This window comes from Cervus canadensis, chromosome 1 (genome assembly GCF_019320065.1).
Source record: "Cervus canadensis isolate Bull #8, Minnesota chromosome 1, ASM1932006v1, whole genome shotgun sequence".
In the NCBI taxonomy this organism is placed as follows: Eukaryota; Metazoa; Chordata; class Mammalia; order Artiodactyla; family Cervidae; genus Cervus; species Cervus canadensis.
In genome coordinates, this window is record NC_057386.1 from 110,116,812 (window position 1) to 110,136,276 (window position 19,465).

General features: G+C 62.7%; 2 protein-coding genes across 13 annotated transcripts in view; one reads left to right on the plus strand and one right to left on the minus strand.

Moving 5' to 3' along the window:
- The window catches only part of PISD (phosphatidylserine decarboxylase), a 27,712-nt gene extending 18,150 nt beyond the window's left edge, over positions 1 to 9,562 (plus strand). The window contains exons 1-7 of one of the 4 annotated variants that reach the window (XM_043436016.1): positions 1,421 to 3,929; positions 5,409 to 5,574; positions 6,760 to 6,996; positions 7,131 to 7,269; positions 7,436 to 7,582; positions 7,743 to 7,903; positions 8,300 to 9,562. In XM_043436016.1, coding sequence (XP_043291951.1) covers positions 3,880 to 3,929; positions 5,409 to 5,574; positions 6,760 to 6,996; positions 7,131 to 7,269; positions 7,436 to 7,582; positions 7,743 to 7,903; positions 8,300 to 8,524 — 1,125 coding nt within the window. In that variant the 5' untranslated portion in view covers positions 1,421 to 3,879 and the 3' untranslated portion in view covers positions 8,525 to 9,562. Of the gene's footprint in view, positions 1 to 1,420; positions 3,930 to 4,181; positions 4,393 to 5,408; positions 5,575 to 6,759; positions 6,997 to 7,130; positions 7,270 to 7,435; positions 7,583 to 7,742; positions 7,904 to 8,299 lie in introns of those variants that run through there. The other 3 variants (XM_043436006.1, XM_043435987.1, XM_043435997.1) reach the window with 3 other exon arrangements.
- SFI1 (SFI1 centrin binding protein) overlaps positions 9,503 to 19,465 on the minus strand; it is an 80,209-nt gene continuing 70,246 nt past the window's right edge. For 4 of the 9 annotated variants that reach the window (XM_043435831.1, XM_043435823.1, XM_043435870.1 and 1 more), the window contains 14 exons: positions 18,506 to 18,582; positions 17,692 to 17,794; positions 16,504 to 16,600; positions 14,306 to 14,466; positions 13,790 to 13,864; positions 13,186 to 13,260; positions 12,919 to 13,095; positions 12,576 to 12,838; positions 11,976 to 12,080; positions 11,691 to 11,877; positions 10,719 to 10,823; positions 10,305 to 10,633; positions 9,756 to 9,918; positions 9,503 to 9,688 (listed from right to left, as the gene is read on the minus strand). In XM_043435831.1, coding sequence (XP_043291766.1) covers positions 9,584 to 9,688; positions 9,756 to 9,918; positions 10,305 to 10,633; positions 10,719 to 10,823; positions 11,691 to 11,877; positions 11,976 to 12,080; positions 12,576 to 12,838; positions 12,919 to 13,095; positions 13,186 to 13,260; positions 13,790 to 13,864; positions 14,306 to 14,466; positions 16,504 to 16,600; positions 17,692 to 17,794; positions 18,506 to 18,582 — 2,022 coding nt within the window. In that variant the 3' untranslated portion in view covers positions 9,503 to 9,583. Of the gene's footprint in view, positions 9,919 to 10,304; positions 10,634 to 10,718; positions 10,824 to 11,690; positions 11,878 to 11,975; positions 12,081 to 12,575; positions 12,839 to 12,918; positions 13,096 to 13,185; positions 13,261 to 13,789; positions 13,865 to 14,305; positions 14,467 to 16,503; positions 16,601 to 17,691; positions 17,795 to 18,505; positions 18,583 to 19,465 lie in introns of all 9 variants that reach the window. The other 5 variants (XM_043435841.1, XM_043435861.1, XM_043435850.1 and 2 more) reach the window with 5 other exon arrangements.

Here is a 19,465-nt window from a genome sequence, read left to right on the forward strand (position 1 = left end):
CCTGCGGTCAGAAGACGCAGGGGTGGTGCCGGTGCCCCCCTGAAAGCCGGTTCATTCCATCCCCTGTTGACCAAGTGCTTCCGGTGGGCATGGGGGGTAGGGTGCTGAAGCCTGCAGCCTGGGGCCCCACCATCCAATGGGGCAGGAAGATAGGAGGAGAATCACCCCACGGGTCTTGATCCCTGCGAGGAAGCCTGCGTGCAGGGCTGGGGCGGACCTTGCCCACTGGGCCTCCTTTGCTATTGGGAGTGTATCTGCCTGGAGAAAAGGGGTGGGGGCGGGAGGCGGCCTTTGTCTTTAGGGTTGGGTGTGAGAAGGAGCAAGGGCTTCGCTGCCTTCTGTCAGCTCTGAGGGCTGGCTAGAAAAGGCGGCCGTGGTGAGGTCCGCACCGCGTGGGGGCCCCGGCGGCGGGGAGGGGCGAGTGTGGGGCCGCGGCTCCCCCAGCCCCGAGGAGGCGCCCTGCGGGGCCCTGGGGCCGCCGGTCCCCTCTTCCTGCCGCTCCTCCGCCCCGCCCCGCCCCTTAAAGGGACCCCGGCCGGGGGCGGGCGCGGCTGAGCCTGGTGTCCGGCCTCTGCCCCCGCCCCGGCGGCGTGAGTGGCTGCAGCCGGGCCCCCGCCCGCCCGCCCCCTGCTTCCGTGGAGCGGCGCCTCCCCGGGAGTTCAGTCAGGCGGGCGGCGCGGACGCGAGCGGAGCCGACCACCTGCGGGTGAGTGAGCGGCGCGCGGAGGCCCTCGGCTCCTGGGGTGTGGGTCGCCCCTCACCGCCGGGGATCTGAGGAGCAGCCCGCTCCCTTCCCCGGTCGTGACCGAGCTGTGGCTTCCCTGGCCCCACACGGTGGGTCACGGGGCCGGCGGATGAGCTCACTTCCTCCACGTCTGTAGCATCTCTTCGCCCCTCAGCCCGGAAAAGGGAAACCCGGGCCGCTCAGTGCCCTCCGTGCGCCGTTTCCTCAGCGCTGCCGGGACGGGAGGGAAGCGGAACCTCGGGCCGGAGGGGGTGAAACCCGCCCTTCCCAGAGCCCCATTCCCCGCTGGTGCCAAGGATTGCCCTGGAGAAGGTTCCTTTCCTTGGGGGGATCTAAGAAAGACTCCTGCCTCCTCCCCTGCACCTCCCTTGAAAGAGGCGCATTTGGCCCTTTCTTTTTGCTTCCTCCTCTTTCACCCAAGGCTTCCCCAAGATGGCTTACCCATTTCACAGGGAGAATCCATTTTCTCGGTTCCCTACTTCTGACATTTTGTCACCTCTAGCCCTGGCACTCGCGGAGGAATGGTTGGTGGCCCCACCTGGACACAGCTGCCCTGTGACCCTACCCCACAGACCAAGCACATGCACCGCAAGTCAGACCAGGGACGTGTGGTTTGGGGGCACTGGGGGTTACCTGCCGAGGCTTCAGGCCGGGTGTCTGGCACCCAGTGAGCTTTCCACACGGAACACCCTCGGCCCGGGGCTGACTTAGACAGGATGTGAGGGGTGGGCGGGGATGTTGCAGCACTGCTAGGGTGTGAACCCCAGAAGAGCGCGTCCTGACAAACGTGAGCCCCTCCAGCTTGGTCTTCTTGAGCCCTCCCTGCCTGGTCACATCATTGCTGCCCTGGGGTTGGGGCTCCTCTGTCAGAACTGCCTCCTCCGCCCTGTTCCTTCTGTCCTCCCTGAGAGCAAATTTCTATCCTCCCAGAGCATGGGTCTGAAAGGGACGGGAGGCATCAGGAGCCAGGTCTGCGGGATGAGGCTGCGCTAAGCATTTGGGGGAGTGGAGGCGTGGGGTTTCTGAGCCTCCAGACAGGTGACCAGGAGGAACAGTCCTTCCCCTTTCAGATGAGGAGGCTGAGACCCAGACAGCACCTGTGACTTGCCTTTCCTGGCTCGCAGGGTGAGGCTGGTGGGGGCATCCAGGATCACAGCCACCAGCTGGTCCTCGTCCCCCACCAGAGCCACTGTGTGTTCTCATGTTCCACGTGGCTGGCTCTTAGGCTGCGTAATGACTTTGAAGTCCTACTGGTCCCAGCCCCATCTCATCCCACAGAGTGTCTTTGGGACTCGAGGGAGAGAGGGAAGGTGTCTGTACTTCAGGGTGCCCTCCTTGCAGAGTCCTCATTCAGGCCTGAGTGCCCCAAGTTGCACTCAGGGAGCCAGAGAGGGAGAAAGCTCTGGCTTGGCCTCCAAAGGCCACTGCAGGCACAGAGGGCAAGTGCAGCTCTGAAATGGGGATGCCCTCAGTTAGTGAGAAGGGGTGACCTCTAGGGACCCCCTTCCCGCCATTGTGCAGCTCTGAGCTGGCTGCTGCTTGAGCGTGCTGGCCCATTTCCCTGGGGACAGCTGAACTCATGTCTGCTTGCTGGGGCCTTTGGGGCGCCCGGATGGTGAGTTAGAAGAAATCTGAGCCTGGTCTCGGTGTACCATGTTAGAGGCGGCAGCAGAGGAGCGACCGAGGCAGGACTGAGGCGTGAAGGCTTCGGGCTCTTCTGGGCAGTTCTCGAGTGGCTCCAGGATAGCAGCTCCTTGGGCTGGTCCCCCCAGAACCCCCTCTACCACCCTGGGGGGTTGTCTGGCACCCCCCAGGCACCCCTGGACTGCCCTGGGAGAGGATGCAATGCAAAGGCACACACAGGGATCTGCTTTGAGGGCCTGACATTTTGGAGTGAGCTGGGTTTGTTTGTGGGCTCCTGAATGTGCCTGACAACATGTAGAATAGGTCATGGTCCCGCCAGTAGGACAGTGAGGAAAACTGCCCCAAGGAGGTCTGGCTCCTATCCAGGCCCACAAGACTTCACCAGGCCCCGCCATGAATCCAGTTTTCTAGAGGGGGGTGGGGTACAGGTGGTGGACTTTGTCCTGAAGCCTAGCTCCATGCTCAACCCCAACTGCCCATCTCCCCACTGGGCCTGTCTCCCTTGGGAGCTGGCAGGCAAGTTTGGGGCCTCCTAGATGGGCGGTAGGAAGGGAGTCAGCACGACCTCAGCTCGGGCCTGGCCCTGAGGCAGAGGAAGCCTGGGTGGGCGCCCTCCGGCCACTCAGGAGGGTGGCCTGGGGAGATGGGTGTCCTGGCTTGAGATGGGGCGGAAATCCAGTTGAACATCCAAGCCTTAGTCTGCCTGGTCCAGCCCCATGGCCAGGTACACCCAGGGAGCCGGTAGTAGCAGGGCTTTCACCTCCTTGACCGAGGTGGGTTAACCCAGGGTGGCAGACGTCCAGCTGGTGTGAGCTGGGGCTTCTTGCTCTGTGCCGGGCCGGCCGGAGCATCCCTAGGCCCCTGCGAGTCTTCCTTTAAAGATGCCCCCAGGCTCGCGGGGTCGGGGGTGTGCTGGGCCAGACGGGACTCTGGACTCCGCGTGGCAGAATGTTGCTCCCCCTGCCCGCTATCTGCGGAGGCGGGGCGGCGGGTTTCCCCGAGGGCGCCTGACTGCCCCTCTTGTGAAGAGGAACGAGTGGAGGCGGCGAGGAGAGCCAGAGCAGGCTAGACGCCAGGGCCCACCGCCGCGCCCTCATCCCTCAGATGTCCCTTTGTCACCTGAAAGGAAAAATGGGTCAGGTTCTGGCGAGGGAGGGGGCGGCAGGGCCGACGCTGGGTGCCTGCCCGGAGCGCGGGGCTCAGATTCCCGCTTGGGCTCCTGGGCCCGTGGCGCCGAGTCCCCTCCCTGCCGGGAGTGGGCAGGTGGCCAGGGACACAGTGGGCCGAGCAGGTCCGTGACCCGCGCCTGTCTCTGCAACAGCCCCGACTTCTCACCTGCGCCCCCGAGCCTTCGGACCGGACCGAGCCGGGGAGCGGTCCCCCCAGCCACCACCTCTGGGGCCGAGGAGTGGTGACCGTGCGGACCCGGGGGGAAGGGAGGAAGGAGAGACAAAGGCGCGCGCCGGCCCCGCCTCCTTGCGCCGCCCACCATGTGTCAGTCAGAGTCGCGGCGAGGACCCGAGCTCCGCACGGCGAAATGGTGAGATGCCCACGGCTGCGTCCTAACCCCGCCGCACCCCGCCTCGACCTCCGGAAGGTCAGAGTTCACGTCCAGCGGCTCCACGGCGGTGGCGGCGGCGGCAGGGGGCTAGGGGACCAGCTCCCGCGACTAGAGGGGCCCACTCCGGGGGGCCTGAGTCGGAGAGCCCGCTTCAGGTATTGGTATTGGTGGGGGCCAGCGGGCTGTTGGTCCAGTGTCCACACTGCACCCCCGCCCCGCTTGGGCGCAGCTTCCCTGGGATTGGTCCCTGCTCTTCTGCAAAGAGCTGGGTGGGCGGGAGAAACCTGGGGTAGAGGAGTGATGTGTCCTGCTTGGCTTGGCCCCTATCCATTTCGTGGACCTTTTTAAAGGGATGGGAGAGAATGGTCGCAGAGGATCTGGTGAGCAGTGCAGAGGCAGCACCTTCAGGGCCCCCCACTGAGCTGCAGGGCCCGGCCTTTGGGTCAGTTCTCCATTTTCTCTGCTTTTAGTACCAGCAGTGTGCCTTTGTTCCTTGGTTTGTTGAGCAAGTGGGTGCAGAGGACCGAGCTGCTCTGAGAGCACAGGCACAGATGGAGCTTCCTCCTCCCGTTGAATGTAGTGTTTTTTACGAAACCGAGGCACCAGGACGTTCTCCAAGTGGGTGGTAGTGCGGTCTCCTGATGCCCACACTGGGGCCTTGAGAGCCTCTAGGTCCTGGCCTGTGGCACGGCGACCTGGGCCTCAGTGTCAAGACTCAGGAAAAACTTACCCCGGTCTCTGGCTCCCTTGAAGCTGAGCCTTTGCCAACTGTACCGAATTGGAGCTGGTGGGGTCAGGGGAAGGTCCACCTACCTTTACTGGAAGGAGGGGCCTGGGTCAGGTGTGTGTGGCCCCAGCAGGCCTGAGGGTTGGCAGGGAGCTTACCGCCACCACCCTCTGGATTGTTGTGGAGACCCTGAGCTGACGTAGAAAGACAGCAGGGTGGATGGAGCAGTAGCGGTGAGGGGTTTGTGTGTGCACCTGCGTGTGTGTTTGTGATCTTATGAGGCCCGATCGCTTATCAGATGAGGAAGTAAGAGGCCTGGACCATGGAGATTTACCCGGATCCTGTGCTGCCCGAGGCTTGGGGGGGCTCAGCCTAGCTCTCCTTGAAGCCCGTGTGAAGGAGCTGGCCTTAGGCAGGTGGGGACTGCCCAGTGGGCTCTGTTTACACTGCCTTCCTGGTGCGCCTAGCCCCAAGGTCCAAGAGGGGGTCCCTGGCAGGTTCAGAAGCTATTCTGAGAGGTCTCAACTGACACGCAGGTAGAGACTGGGAGGTGAGCGCCGACAGAGGCAGCCCAGCCCCCGACTCAGAATGTGGTTGGTATGAGGGGGTCCGGCCAGCGTCACCCGAATCCATGGAGAGGCAGTTGAGCTTGCCAAGGGTGGGGTGGACGGGAAGGGTGGGGCCCCTGGTCCTCTGCTGACCTCGGCCGTGCGTGGACATGTGCCCTGCAGGTTGCACTTCCCTCAGCTGGCCCTGAGGCGGAGGCTGGGACAGCTGAGCTGCATGTCCAAACCTGCCCTGAAACTGCGCTCCTGGCCCCTGACGGTCCTCTACTACCTCCTGCCCCTTGGCGCCCTCAGGCCCCTCAGCCGGGTGGGATGGAGGCCTGTGAGCAGGGTAAGTGTGCGGGGGCTGCCGGCCCTGCCTCCCCGCAGCAGGCCTGAGGGGGTGCCCAGTTATCTGGGCAGAGGTGGTGCTGTGGGGCCTGAGCCCTTCAACAGATGCTGTTGGAAGGCGAGTTGGTGGAGGGGGTGGGCTGGTCGGTGGCCATGTGGGCTGTGGACAGGTGACTGTAAAGGCCCATCATCCACGGCCTGCTCTCTCTGCCTGCGTTTCTGCCATGTAAGTGCTCTGTTTCTGGAAAGAACCCACATTGGGCAATCAGAAAATGGTGTCTGTTTCATCTCCTGTGTTCAGGCAGAAAAGAGCTTAGAGGTGATTTTGAGAAGAATCAAGTTTCTGGATGCCAGAGGGTAGTTCACACAGGCTAGAGCCTGTGTGGCCTCTGTGGGTAGGGATGCCCTTGAGGACCCAGGAGCCCCCAGCAGGCTAGGTGAGGGCCCCGGGCACTAGGCCCAGGGTCGAAGGGCCGCCCTGGGCCACCCCCACACGCGGGTATCCGCTGGGGGTGCTGAGAGCCGCTCACTCAGTGCCGCTTTAGAGGTGTTTAAAGTTGGGAGTGGAATTGCTTTTGCACCCTGGGGACTTGGTGCCTTGGCAGTGTTCAGCAAGCCGCAGCCACTGATTAAAGCAGGTCCCACGACGGCAGTGGCACCTGAGGTTTAAGAGCTCGGGCTGGAGGGTCTGAGGGAGGTGCAGAGTCCCCTCTCCAGGAGGAGCTGCGGGTGGGGACGGCGGTGTGGACTGGGAGCCCTTGGAGTCTCGGTGACAGTGCCCAGCACCTCTGCCCAGCAGCAGGCTGAGCGCGTGCACTGGGGTGTGGACTTGCCTGAGCACCGAGAGCCGACTCCTTCGGTGCTGGTCTGGGACGCCAGCAGCACTGCCCACCACAGCCTCTGTGTGACCACATCCGATCCTTGTATGCCCTTCCCCATCCAAGAAACGAGGTAGGAACTCTGCAGGAAATGGCCGATACCTGAGCTATGCGAGTCACTGTGTGGAGGCCCAGCCAGTACTGTGTGTAAAGACTTGGAAGCTCAGTCTGGTTCCTGGTGAGAAACCACCATGTCACAGAGCCCTCGAGGGTCCCTGCTGCTCAGGCCTCAGGAGGTGGTCCCTGTGGGGGGGTTCGGGGGCTGAGTGCACGGCGTGGCACACTCACCCGCCCCTTGGGACCTGCAGGTGGCCTTGTACAAGTCGGTGCCAACACGCTTGCTGTCGCGGGCCTGGGGCCGCCTCAACCAAGTGGAGCTGCCGCAGTGGCTGCGCAGGCCGGTCTACAGCCTGTACATCTGGACCTTCGGGGTGAACATGAAGGAGGCCGCGGTGGAGGACCTGCACCACTACCGCAACCTCAGCGAGTTCTTCCGGCGCAAGCTGAAGCCACAGGCCCGGCCCGTGTGCGGCCTGCACAGCGTGGTAAGGCCCGACCCGCCTCCGTGCCTTTGGGCACAGTGGGCCTGGTGGGCACTCCTTCCAGCCTGGACCCCCGGGGGGCCGTGGTCCTGTCCTCCACACCCTCCCCTACAGTGAGCCTCTCCTGACCCTTCCAGATCAGCCCCTCAGACGGGAAGATCCTCAACTTCGGACAGGTGAAGAACTGTGAGGTGGAGCAGGTGAAGGGGGTCACCTACTCGCTGGAGTCGTTCTTGGGCCCCCGCACGCCCGCAGAGGACCTGCCCTTCCCCCCAGGTGGGTCCTGGCCCGAGGTGCTGGGCGCCAGCAGGTGGAGGGGCGGGGAGGGAGGGAGGGAGGCCTGTGGACAGGAGACCCTCTGCCCGCAGCTTGGGCCTCCCTGCAGCCGGCGTCCAGGCGGCACATGCAGGGCTCTGAGCAGCGGGCCCGCATCTGCCCACAGCCGCGCCCCACAGCTCCTTCAGGAGCCAGCTGGTCACGCGCGAAGGGAACGAGCTCTACCACTGCGTCATCTACCTGGCCCCCGGGGACTACCACTGCTTCCACTCCCCCACGGACTGGACCGTCTCCCACAGGCGCCACTTCCCAGGTAGGCCAGGCTGGCTGCCCCGGGGGCCTCGGCTGCTTCTGTCAGAGGCCGTAGGCTCCAGAGTTGGGGGCAAGGCTGGGGGTGCCCCAGGTTGGGGTCCAGCCTGCTCTGAATCTGGAATGGCAGGCTGGGTGGGGACTACCCGTGTCTGTCCCCACAGGCTCCCTGATGTCCGTGAACCCTGGCATGGCCCGCTGGATCAAAGAGCTCTTCTGCCACAACGAGCGCGTGGTCCTGACCGGGGACTGGAAGCACGGCTTCTTCTCGCTGACGGCCGTGGGGGCCACCAACGTGGGCTCCATCCGCATCTACTTCGACCGGGTGAGTGGGTCCCACTGGAGTCCGAGGGCTGGGCCACTCTGGGCTCTCCACACCGTCTCCTGTGCAGCCAGAGCTGCTGGGGCTGCGATTTCTAGGAAGGCGGGTCCCCCACCCCGGTCTAGAGGTGGCTGCAGCGGGAGGGAATTCACCTCCCTGCTTGGCACTTTGCTTTTGCTGGAAACCCAAGGGGAGCCTGGGTGGGACTGCTGCTGGAGGGCAAGTGTGTGAGAGGCACAGGTCTGGCTCCTCCATTCCCTCCGGCCCCAGTTCACAGCAGGTCAGGGGCTCTCAGCTCAGACCTGGCCTGTGGCCCGAGCTGCTGTCCCCACTTCCCTTCCTGAGCAGGGCGGGGGACGGGTGTGCCCACGGCCCACACGCTCTGCCCCCGCCTCCCAGGACCTGCACACAAACAGCCCCCGGTACAGCAAGGGCTCCTACAACGACTTCAGCTTCGTGACGCACGCCAACAAGGAGGGCATCCCCATGCGCAAGGGCGAGCACCTGGGCGAGTTTAACCTGGGCTCCACCATCGTGCTCATCTTCGAGGCCCCCAAGGACTTCAACTTCAAGCTGCAAGCAGGACAGAAAATCCGATTCGGGGAGGCTCTGGGCTCCCTCTGAGCCTCCTGCATGGCCATGGCTGCTGAGGGTCTTTTCAAGGGGAACCTCTGAGGGTATCTAGGGAGGGCACTGTCACGTCTAACCAGGCAGGACCTGGGTGACTTCCGTCTCTGCTTCCGGGGTGCAGATGAGGTCGTCGGAACCCGTCGTGGCCTAGACCGCCATCACACCCCTCCCACCCAGAGAAAGTGTGGGCCAGGATGACGGATTTTCCCTCTTGGAGACTTTTTAACATCTCGTATAAACTGGATCTTTTACCTCCCGGCCGAGCATTCGGTTGGTCCCGATTTCCGTTCTGAGATAAGCGGTAGTTAAGGTACCTTCTTGCTGCTCCTCTCGTCACTGCTTTCTGGCTTCCCTTCCCTTGCACAGGGTGAGGTGCCTCCTGGCACTGACTGTGGGCCCCACAGCGGGGCTGGTAACGCAGCTGCTTTCTGTCCCCAAACTTGCTCCGCCTTGCTTGTTGGGAAAGGCTGTCTTCTCTCTTTGCACTTATGGCTGAACACGTCACCTGCCGAGACTCTGCCAGCAGCTTCCAAGGGTGGCCTCTGGTGGCTCGGTGCTTTGCAGGCCCTGGCGAGTGACCTTTTGGAGCTGGTAGGACCCATTATCGAGCCCCCTGCAGTGGTGGCCCAGCTGGGACCAGGGGCGAGCTTGTGTCCCCTCCCTACATCCAGGCCTACGTAAAATATGGAGTAGTTGCTGCTATTGATCAGGGGCTTACACTGGAAACAAAGGAGCCTTGCTGTTGTCTTTGGTGTGTGATGGAGGGGGGTGTCAGTGCCTAGAAAACCCGTCCCCAAGTAACAGATACTAACAGGTACGAAGTCCTTAGGGAGCCAGTGATGGGGGGCGGGGGAAGGGCCAAGTTTCATGGTTCCTGGGGATGCTGTGAATTTCTCCTGCAGGAGAAGCCATTTGAACTTTTTCAACTGTATCAGTAGCACAGTATTTTTGTATGAAAATGGGAGACTTCTGAACAGTGATTCATTTAATTGCAACATTTTGAAATAAACTAAAAAACATTGCCGCTCTGCATTCTTTGCCTGGACGTGGTGACTAGCACAGAGCCTGCCGCAGGGCCTGGACCCGAGCGATGCAGGTGTGGACAGGCTGGCGCCGGGCCTGCAGCTCATGGGCCAGCTGCTGGATCTGCACCTCCACCTGAGGGACAGGGGGCCGGCTGAGAGGAAGCCCCGCCCAGGAGCCCTCCTGGCCGCCCGCGCCTCACCTTCCGAAGCTCCTCCTCAACCTGCTGCTCAGCTTCCTGGTCCTCAGGCTGGGGCTCCTCCCTGCTCAGCTCTAGCCACCGCCTCAGGCTGTGCGCTTGCCGCTGGCAGGACCTGAGGGTGTAAGGCACCCGCTGCCCGGCTTTGCCCAGGCAGAGCCTGCAGCTGGGGGACAAGCACAGCCGCTGGGGGCAGAGGCAGAAAGGCTACCCCACCGTCTGCGGCCTGTGCAGAGCAGGCCTTGGGGGACCCAAGCCCGTCCTTCCCCTGGGCGTGGGGGAGGCTGGCTGTGCACCCAGAGGGCACACCAGGGCACCCTCCCACTTGAGTCACATGTGCTGGGCAGACCACCGGCTTCCAGGGGCCACAGCTGGGTGTAAAGTTCTGCTCAGCTCTTCTGAGCATTACACCCTCAGGTCCCTGAAGGTGAGACCACCCTGGACCTAAATGAGCTGGACTGAGTGGGGAGCTGCTGCCTGTGGGGCTGTCCCTGGGGACACAGTGCCCCGGTCGGGCCCCTCCGTGGGGCTGCAGCAGTGCCGTGGTCTCACCTGAGGTTCTGCCTCGTGGTCTGGTAGTCCTGCAGCTGCTGCCGGATGCCCTCAAGCTCAGCCTCCAGGTTGCTGTGGCCAGTGCCCACAGGAGAACAGGCTTGATTTCGGCCAGCCTCCTGGCTCAGTGCAGGATGAGCCGAGCTGCCAGGAGGGGCGCCCCCTCTCGAGGTGCTGACAGGCCCCCGGTACACAGCTGCAGGGTCAGAGCCAGGCCCAGGCCTGGTGCCCCGAAAGTCCCCAGGAAGGAGCAGACGGGGGCTGGGGACACCGGCCAGGGACAAAGGGATCTGGGACGGAAGCCCAGGGGTCATCGGCTGGGCTGACAGCTGCAAGGGAAAGATGACCACTGATCAGGGAAGTGGGAGGAAGGTGGGGAGCCGGGGTTCCCCACGCCTGCCGGGGCCAGCTCACCTGGCCTTGCCCTCTTACTTCCACACCCGACCCCACCAGAGCAGCCGCTGCCAGCTGTACCGAGCTTTCACCCCTTCCAACGACGACCATCGACCGTCCGTTGCCCTGGGAAGAACGCTGGTGCTCCAGCCCTCCTCCCCGCCCTCCTGGTGACGCTGGCCCCTGGAGGGACGCGATGCTCCCACCCTCTCCCCAGCCTGACTCAGGTCGCAACCCTTCGGGCACTAGCTCCTGCGGGGCCAGCCCAGGGCACATTCGGGCCTCCTCACTTCCCCGTCCCGACTCCTTGACGCTCACGTCACAGGCCCCAGAGTTGCAACCCCTCCTCCCTGTAACCCCTTCAGTTCTCGGGAGGTTACCTCCAACCTGTGCTGCGAGCTGTCAACTTTGATCTGCAGCCCTGACCTCATTCCTGGAGGCCAGGCTCAATCTGTTGCTTTATCGCAAACCTGACAGTGAGGACTCACTCCATGCTTCACCTGGGTCCCCAGCCACATCTTCACATCTTCCCTCTCGCACTAAAAGAACTCATTATTCCCGGAGTCGTTCAGGCTGGAAACCCAGAAGCCATCCTGGACTCCTTCCCTTCCTCTCAGCAAACCCATCAGAGCAAGCCCTGCCTGCTCTGCCTCCCACGGTGTCCAGGCACCGTGTCCCAGCCACCAGCACCTTCTGCTGGACCCACGTCCACAGCCTCTTGTTCACCTGAAGTCCAGCTTCTCCCCGAGGCCTGCATGGCCCTCCGTGGTCCACAGCCCCTACCTCTCTCTGCGTGTGGGGTTTCCTTTCGTCTCCACCTCCGTGTAGGCGTCACAAGCAGGGGCCTCGGGGGCCATTCCCTGCTGTGTCCCCAGGACAGTGGCCCCTACACTGGGTGCGTCTCCCGAGGCAGCGGGCACAGCTGTGGCTACGGCACTGAGTATGCGAGAAAGCAGCAAAGGCCGGACCCAGGACAGGCCCCAGGGGTCTTACCCGAATGGGGACTTGGGCCCCACGTGGCGCAAACGAGGACGGGGGCAGCAGCTCTGGGCCCGGGTGCGCCGTGGGTGGCGGCTTCAGGCTGGGGGCACGTGGCAGGGGGCTGCTTGGGTCCAGCGCTGCCCGGGTGGGGCCCACTGGCTGGACCTGGTGTAGGCCACGCTCCCACAGGGCCTCGGACCTGAGCGGCGGAGCGGCAGGAGCCCATCAGGCAGCGCCCCCAGAAGAGCGGGAAGGAAAGGGGGCCAGGCCCCAAGGCCCCAGAACTGCAGCACCTACCCCTGCCTGCTGAGGGGGCCGCACCCCAGGGGCGCCTGGCTCTGCAAGGGCTCCACCAGGAAGCTTGGGCGTCGTGGCTGCCTCCGTGCCCGGCGGGCAGCATTGCTGGGAAGAAACGAGCTGTTTCTCCAGGCTGCCCAGGGCCTGGGACCTTGTGGGCGCAGTCATCCAGCCCAACCCCTGAACTCTCTCCGGGAGACTGGAGGTCAGGTGAGGAAGGCTCTCGCCGCAGGTGCCTCCCGGCAGGAGCCTGCTGCCTGTGGGCGCCCCACCCACGCCGTCTCATGGGAGCTAAGCGCAGAGGCTGCAGCAGCACAGCCTGCGGGGGCCGGGGTGTCCCAGAGGGCACCGTCTCCTGGCTGTGATGGGAGAAGTGGGGAGACTACAGGCCTGGCGGGGAGGGGCTGCCAGGGGGCCCATCCGGGAGGAACAGCGGCCGAGCCCCCAGTGAGGGCCCCAGAGAAGCAGGGGCAGGATTCTGCTGCAGGGCGGGCCCCCAGTGGCTCGGCCGTGACCCCGGCACCCCGTGTCCGTCCTGTACTGTCCAAGCTCTGCCCCAGGAGGACGCGAGGAGGACGACGTGAGGGACGGGCTACTCACAGCCCCAGGAGCTGGGGCTCCCCGGGGGCTGACGCCAGGCTGTCCAAGGCTCCCCAAAGCCCCCGAGGAGCTGGTGGTCTCCTGGTCTCCAGGGGGGCATCGCCAGCCCCGGCAGCAACGTGGCTGGGAAGGGGACGCTCAAACGTCACTCTTCTGCTGGGCTCGGTGGACGCAGGGGGCTGCGGCTCCCTGCCCTGGCCCAGCGCCTTCTGTTTCCAGAGCGTGGCACAGTGACGCACTGCGCGGTGGAGACTGTGGGCCGCCTGCAACCGGCCTCCGGTCAGGTGGTGCTGCGCCCGCCCACTGCCCACGGGGCTGGGGGGTGGGAACACCCCAGACCCACCTGCACCTGCTGCTGGGCGTGCAGCTGCTGCCGGAAGGCCTTCATGCCCGCCGCAAAGCGCAGGAGGCGCTCGATGCCCTCCCTGAGGAGCTGCTGGTGGTAGGCCTGCACCGCCTGCTCCTCCCGCGCCTTCTTCCTCCTCCTCTCCTGCACGAAGCCCCGCCAGGCAGCCCAGGCCTCCAGGGAGAGGAGAGGTGAGGCCCAGCCGTCCTACTGAGGCCCCCCTCCCACCAGCTGTGGCCTCTGCGGGGATGGGGAGCCCGTTACCTTCGCCTGCAGGGAGAATGCCCAGAACCACAAGGCCCGCGCCGTGAGCTGCCGCTCTTGCCTCCTGTCCACCAGCTAGAGCCAGAAAGGCAGTGTCCCCTTCAGGGAGACCCCCGCACGCGGCCCGTCACCCTCAGATCCCTCTCCAGCTGGGTCCGGCCCTGCCTGCTCTGAGGCCGGGGATCAAGGAAGCCCCTTGGGAAAGAACCATGTCCAGGAGCTCCGGGCTCCAGGGTCAGGAGCGGTGTGGGGGGGGGGGGGCAGCGCTCGGGGCTCCGGGGAGGAAAGGGACCTGACCCCTGAAGGGCCGCCGAGCGGGACACAGCACACAGTCCACCCGGTGCCTTAGCAAAGCCTCAGTAAAGACCTAAAGCGCATTTCCGATCAATTTCTACATGTTACCCTGATGTGTTTTCAACAGGACACTGTAGGAATGGACCTGGCCTTGGACAGGTTCCCAGGGAAGGAAGCTGGCAGTGCTGGGCAGTGGCTGGCGGGGCTGGCAGTGCTGGGGAGCCCAGGAAGAGGGTGAAACCAGCAGGAACTGGAGGCGGGCCCAGGAGGGAGCAGGAGGGCTGGGAGAGGGCTTCTCCAGGGCGCCCACCTGCCGTTTCCATTGGTGGAAGCAGGCCCGGCTGAGCGTCTGGGCCAGGAGTCGGGCGGCCTGCCTCTGCCGCAGCTGGGGAGAGAGCACGCAGTGGGCCGTGTGCCCTGGGCCAGAAGGTACCCACACCCAGAGCCCCCAGGGGCGGCGCGGGCTCCAGGCCCACCGGCACCTCCTCCCACCAGCAGGAGTCGTCCTGGATGAAGCCAAGGGCCTACTGCACAGACGGAGGGTCCCGATGGCTCTGCAGTTCGCCCAGTGCTGACAGGTGTGGTTCAGACTGAACGGGTGCTCTGCTGAGCCACCGTCCCCCGGGGGACAGGCTCCCGAGGCCGCTTCCCCAGTCTTCACTCAACAACCAGAAAGGCAGCCTTGTGCCCGCAGGACCCCAGCCACCACCATCCACACTGGCTGCTGGGAGCGCTTCAGGAAAGACCTTTCCTCGCCAGAATGCGGTCTCCCGGCCCAGACAGCCCGGCTGCGTTGGGGACCTCGTGGAGTTGCCCGCTGCCTCACCCTCTTCCTAACGCAGCCCTGATGGTGCGCCTTCCACCGGGCCAGGGCCTCCTGCAGCAGCTTCTGGCAGTAATGCTGCACTGCCTGCTCCATCTGCACCCTCTGCCGGGCAGCCCTCCGGCTTCGGTCCCGCCAGCGCCAAAACCAGGTCCTGAGACGGCCTGAGATAGATCGGAGTCAGTCAGCTCCTGTGGAGGACACGTGCTAAATCGCTTCAGTCGTGTCTGACTCTGCGACCCCATGGACTGTAGCCCGCCAGGCTCCTCTGTCCATGGGATTCTCCAGGCAAGAATACTGCAGTGGGTTTCCAAGACCTCCTCTAGGGGATCCTCCCAACCCCGGGATCGAACCTGTGTCTCTTCTGTCTCCAGCACTGGTAGGTTCTGTACCACTAGCGCCACCTGGGAAGCCCTTATGGACCAGCAGGCAACAGTGAAATTCAGGGTGGAGAACCTGGGTGTGAGACCACCGCGTGTGGACATGGCCACTCTGTGAGGACAGCTCTGGCCACCTTCAGAGGCTGCACCCACCCTGACAGGAACCAGGTCTATTGATCGCTGGGCCCCCCACCCAACCCCTGAGCCATAAGCCCGTGCACAGCGACCGCAGGCGTGCCAAGACCCCCGCAGAGCTGCCTCCAAGAAGCTGCTGGGCTTGAGGCAGTGGGAGGAAACTGAGGCTCAGCAGCCCAGGCTGAGTGGGCCTTAGGAAGCATCACTACGAACAAAGCTAGTGGAGGGGATGGAATTCCAGATGAGCTAATTCAAATCCTAAAAGATGATGCTGTTGAAGTGCTGCACTCAATATGCCAGCAAATTTAGAAAACTCAGCAGTGGTCACAGGACTGGAAAAGGTCAGTTTTCATTCTAATCCCAAAGAAGGGCAATGCCAAAGAATGCTAAAACTACTGCACAATTGCACTCATTTCACATGCTAGCAAAGTACTGCTCAAAATTCTCCAAGCCAGGCTTCAACAGTATGAACCGTGAACTTCCAGATGTTCGAGCTGGATTTAGAAAAGGCAGAGGAACGAGAGATCAAATTGCCAACATTCACCAGATCATAGAAAAAACGAGAATTCCAGAAAAACATCTACTTCTGCTTCACTGACTACGCTAACACCTTTTATTGTATGGATCACAGCAAACTGTGAAAAACTTAAAGAGATGGGAATACCAGATCACCTTACCTGCCTCCTATGAAACCTGTCTGCAGGCAAGAAGCAACAGTTAGAACCAGACATGGAACAATGGACTGGTTCAAAACTGGGAAAGGAATACTTTTAGGCTGTGTATTGTCACCTGCTTATTTAACTTATATGCAGAGTACCTGATGCAAAAAGCCAGGCTGCATGAAGCACAAGCTGGAATTAAGATTGCTGGGAGAAATATCAATAACCTCAGATATGCAGATGACACCACCCTTATGACAGAAAGCCAAAAGGAACTAAAGAGCTTCTTGATGAAGGTGAAAGAAGAGAGTGAAAAGCTGGCTTAAAACTCAATGTTCAAAAAATGAAGATCATGGCATCTGGTCTCATCATTTCATGGCAAATAGATGGGCAAACAATGGAAACTGACAAATTTTATTTACTTGAGCTCCAAAATCACTTCAGATGGTGACTGCAGCCATGAAATTAAAAGACGCTTACTCCTTGGAAGGAAAGTTATGACCAACTTAGATAGCATACTAAAAAGCAGAGACATTACTTTGCCAACAAAGGTCCATCTAGTCAAGGCTATGGTTTTTCCAGTAGTCATGTATGGATGTGAAGAGTTGGACCATAAAGAAGGCTGAGTGCCAAAGAACTGATGCTTTTGAACCATGGTATTGGAAAAGACTCTTGAGAGTCCCCTGGACTGCAAGAGATCCAAACAGTCCACCCTAAAGGAAATCAGTCCTGAATATTAATTGGAAGCACTGATGCTGAAACTGAAGCTTCAATATTTTGACCACCTGTTGTGAAGAGCCAACTCATCAGAAAAGGCCCTGATACTAAGACTGAAGGCAGGAGGAGAAGTCCCGGGATGACAGAGAACGAGATGCTTGGATGACCTCACTGACTCAACGGACATGAGTTTGAGCAAGCTCTGGGAGACGGTGAAGGACAGGGAAGCCTGGTAGTCCTTGGGGTGGCAAAGAGTCAGACATGACTGAGCGACTGAACCACCACCACCTAGCTTCTGGGCCCCACTTACCCCTACTCAGCACCAGCTGGGCCTCCCTGAGAGCCCCATCCTCCTGCTCTCGGTAATACACCTGCACAGATGCTGCCTCTCGCCACTCAAGCAGGACCTGAGGGGCAGAAGCAGAAGAGTGTGGTCACAGCACGTCCCCACTTCCTGGGGTCACCCCGGCTCTGCGGGTGGCTCCTTGTGGAGTGAACAGCATTCATATGGGCTCCAGGAAGCGCCTGCTGTCCACACAGACCCAGGCCACCATGCCCAGCCCCCCTGCAAGAAGCCCTGTATCCCAGGCGATGGGCCCAGAAGAGCTGAACGTCACACCATGTCGTGAAGATGTCAAGTCTCACTCGGGCTCTCACCCTGCTTGTTAAATGGAAGCTTCAGGTCACGTGTGCTTTCAAACGTGAGGCGCACGTGAAATCACAGTAGCAGGACAGAAGGTGTCTGCCGCCTGCTCCCCACAGTTGCGAGCTCCACTCCCCAGAGGCCACCTCCCTTCGGAGCCCCGAGGCCAAGCAGAGCCCCGACCAAGGCCAAGCAGAGCAGGGCAGTCACACCGGCCTGTAAACTACCCTGAGAGCAGACCGGACCCTGACCACGTGGAACTGCTGTCCATCCACGGAGGCTCCAGAGCTGTCAGGACCAGCACCAGGCTCCCAGCAAACTGCCTTCTTCTGAAACGCCCGAGTCGAGGACCACTGCCATCACGGCATGTGCATCCTGTCACATGATATGACTTGTTCCCACAGCCACGCACCCCAAGCACGTGGAACCAGGTCACACCAAGTGACGGCCAATTCCCGCCAACCGTGACCGATGACCTCATGTTCCTGGATGCTCTACGGAAAGCCCCCAAGGCAAGAATCCCGTGAGGCCGAAGAGCAGCAGGAGTCAGGGAGGCCTCTGCGCTGTACATCCCATGCTGATACGAGGAGACGTGTGTGGGAAACCCTGGTTCTGGGGAGAACTGGTTCAGTCAGTATATGCCCTGCCTTTGCTTTATGGATGTTGGTTCAGAATTCAGTAAAACGAACGAGTAAACAAGCTCGTCTGCCGGCCCAGCTGTGTGTGTGCAGAAGGGTGCTGTCTCTTGTTCCGGGCTCCTTGTTCAGTTCACGCCTCTGGAGCCACTTCCAGGCCGCCCCCTCACAGGAAAGCAGCCCCAGCCCCCCGGGCCAGCAGCTGGCCCACAGGGCTCACCTTGGAGCACAGTGTCCTTCTGTAGTGAGCTGCCACCCGGGACGTCTTTTTCGCTTCGTCCGCTTGGGCCACGGTGTTCTCTCTCCAGCGACGTAACACGCGCCTGCGGGCACATGTGGGGACAGGGTGACCCGGAGGTGGGCAGTGCGAGGCTCTTGAGCTCGGTCATGAACCGAGGTCTCCCCACACCCTAGCATGTCTGTTGCACGCCGATTTATGCTGACTGCACACCCCGCACGCGGCTGAGCAGTGCTGTGGGAGCACCATGGCACCGCGGCCTCGTGCATTCAGGCGCCACAGGGAACTCAGGGCTGCAACAGGCGACGACGACACAGGCGATGCATCCACGATGAGAGAGGCAGACGGGAAGATGGAGGGGGGCACGGGCGGCCTGGAACAGCAGGGGCTGAACAGACTGAGGCAGGGGGAGAAACCAGCAGAGCCGAGGGGCGGGAGTGAGTCCACGGCTGTGAGATGCAGACGGCCCCAGGCTGGAGAGAGGCCTAGAGCAGGGGGTGGGGGTGAGGGCGGGGGCCTGGGAGCAGAGCGGCGGTGACGAGGCACCTCCCGCAGGTCTGAATGGGGCAGGGAGAGGCGCTCAGGTGAACGAGACTCTCGGGAGATGGCGCAGGAGCCTCCCCGAGGCCCCGCTCAGCACGCAGTGCACAGCACCAGCACTGGACACACCGAAGCCTCGCTCGGCAGCGGGAGGCGGCCAGGCGCAACTGCCAGACCCTGGGTGGGGCCCCCCCAACCTGCCGGGGTCTGCAGCCTGCTCCCTGGCCCCTGGGCGCCCGGGGACGCGCGGACTCACCGCAGCAGCCGCCTCTTGTGCTGGCTCTCCCTGGCAGCCGCCTCCTGCAGCATGCGCCACACTCGGCTCTGATACACCTGCAGGCAACCAGGAGGACTGGAGGGCCCGGGCCGCAGCGCTCCCCGCCCGGGGGCAGCCGCAGAGGTGCACGGCCTGATGCCCGGAGCAGGCACCACAGAAGGCAGGGGGCGGCCAGGAGCCCAGCCAGCGACAGGGAGAGGGCCGGCTATGCCCTCACCTGGCGGGTCCAGCCCCCAGGCCCCCGGCCCCCGGGGAAGGATGGGAAACTAGCTCAGGGGTGTAAGACCCACTGGCAGGGCACTTGCTCTGAGGCTTGTGGAATTACTACCTCGGGAGGGGCGGGAGGAACAAGGAAGGGGAACAAAGCCTTCGGAATCCCCCTCCCCGCAGCCGAGGAGGTCTGGGGGACGGCGGCCTCTCGCACCCCCAGGTCAGCAGCGCCCTGCAGCAAGCTGTGCAGGTCGGCGCGTGCCAGCTTCTGCCACTCGGCACAGCGCAGGGCCCGGCGCTGCGGAGAGGAGAGCCGGCCGCCGCGGGCCCAGGGCTGAGCAGGGCTCGGCCGGGCCTCGGGCTCACTCTTGGTTTGGGGGAGCTCGGGTAAAGTGGTTATTAACCCCAAGCCCAGCATCCTCCTCTGTAAACAAGCAGTTCTTAGAAGGCAGTGAGGATGACACGGGGCAAACGCCTCCTGCGGGTCAGTGCGAACCAGTATCAGTGTGAACGTTTTTCACCCTGAAGAGGACGTCTGTGAACCGTCAGACCAGGAACTTTAGACTCAGAGCGTCCAGGAGGAACAGCCTGGCACCTAACACAACAGGGACCTGTGAGCCAGTCGTCTCATGAAACCAGCTGGGCACTCACTCCACCTGCCGCCTGGCCTCCCCCACACACTCAGGGGCAGAGGGTTTCCGCGGCCCGTGGAGGAGACCATGTGTTCCT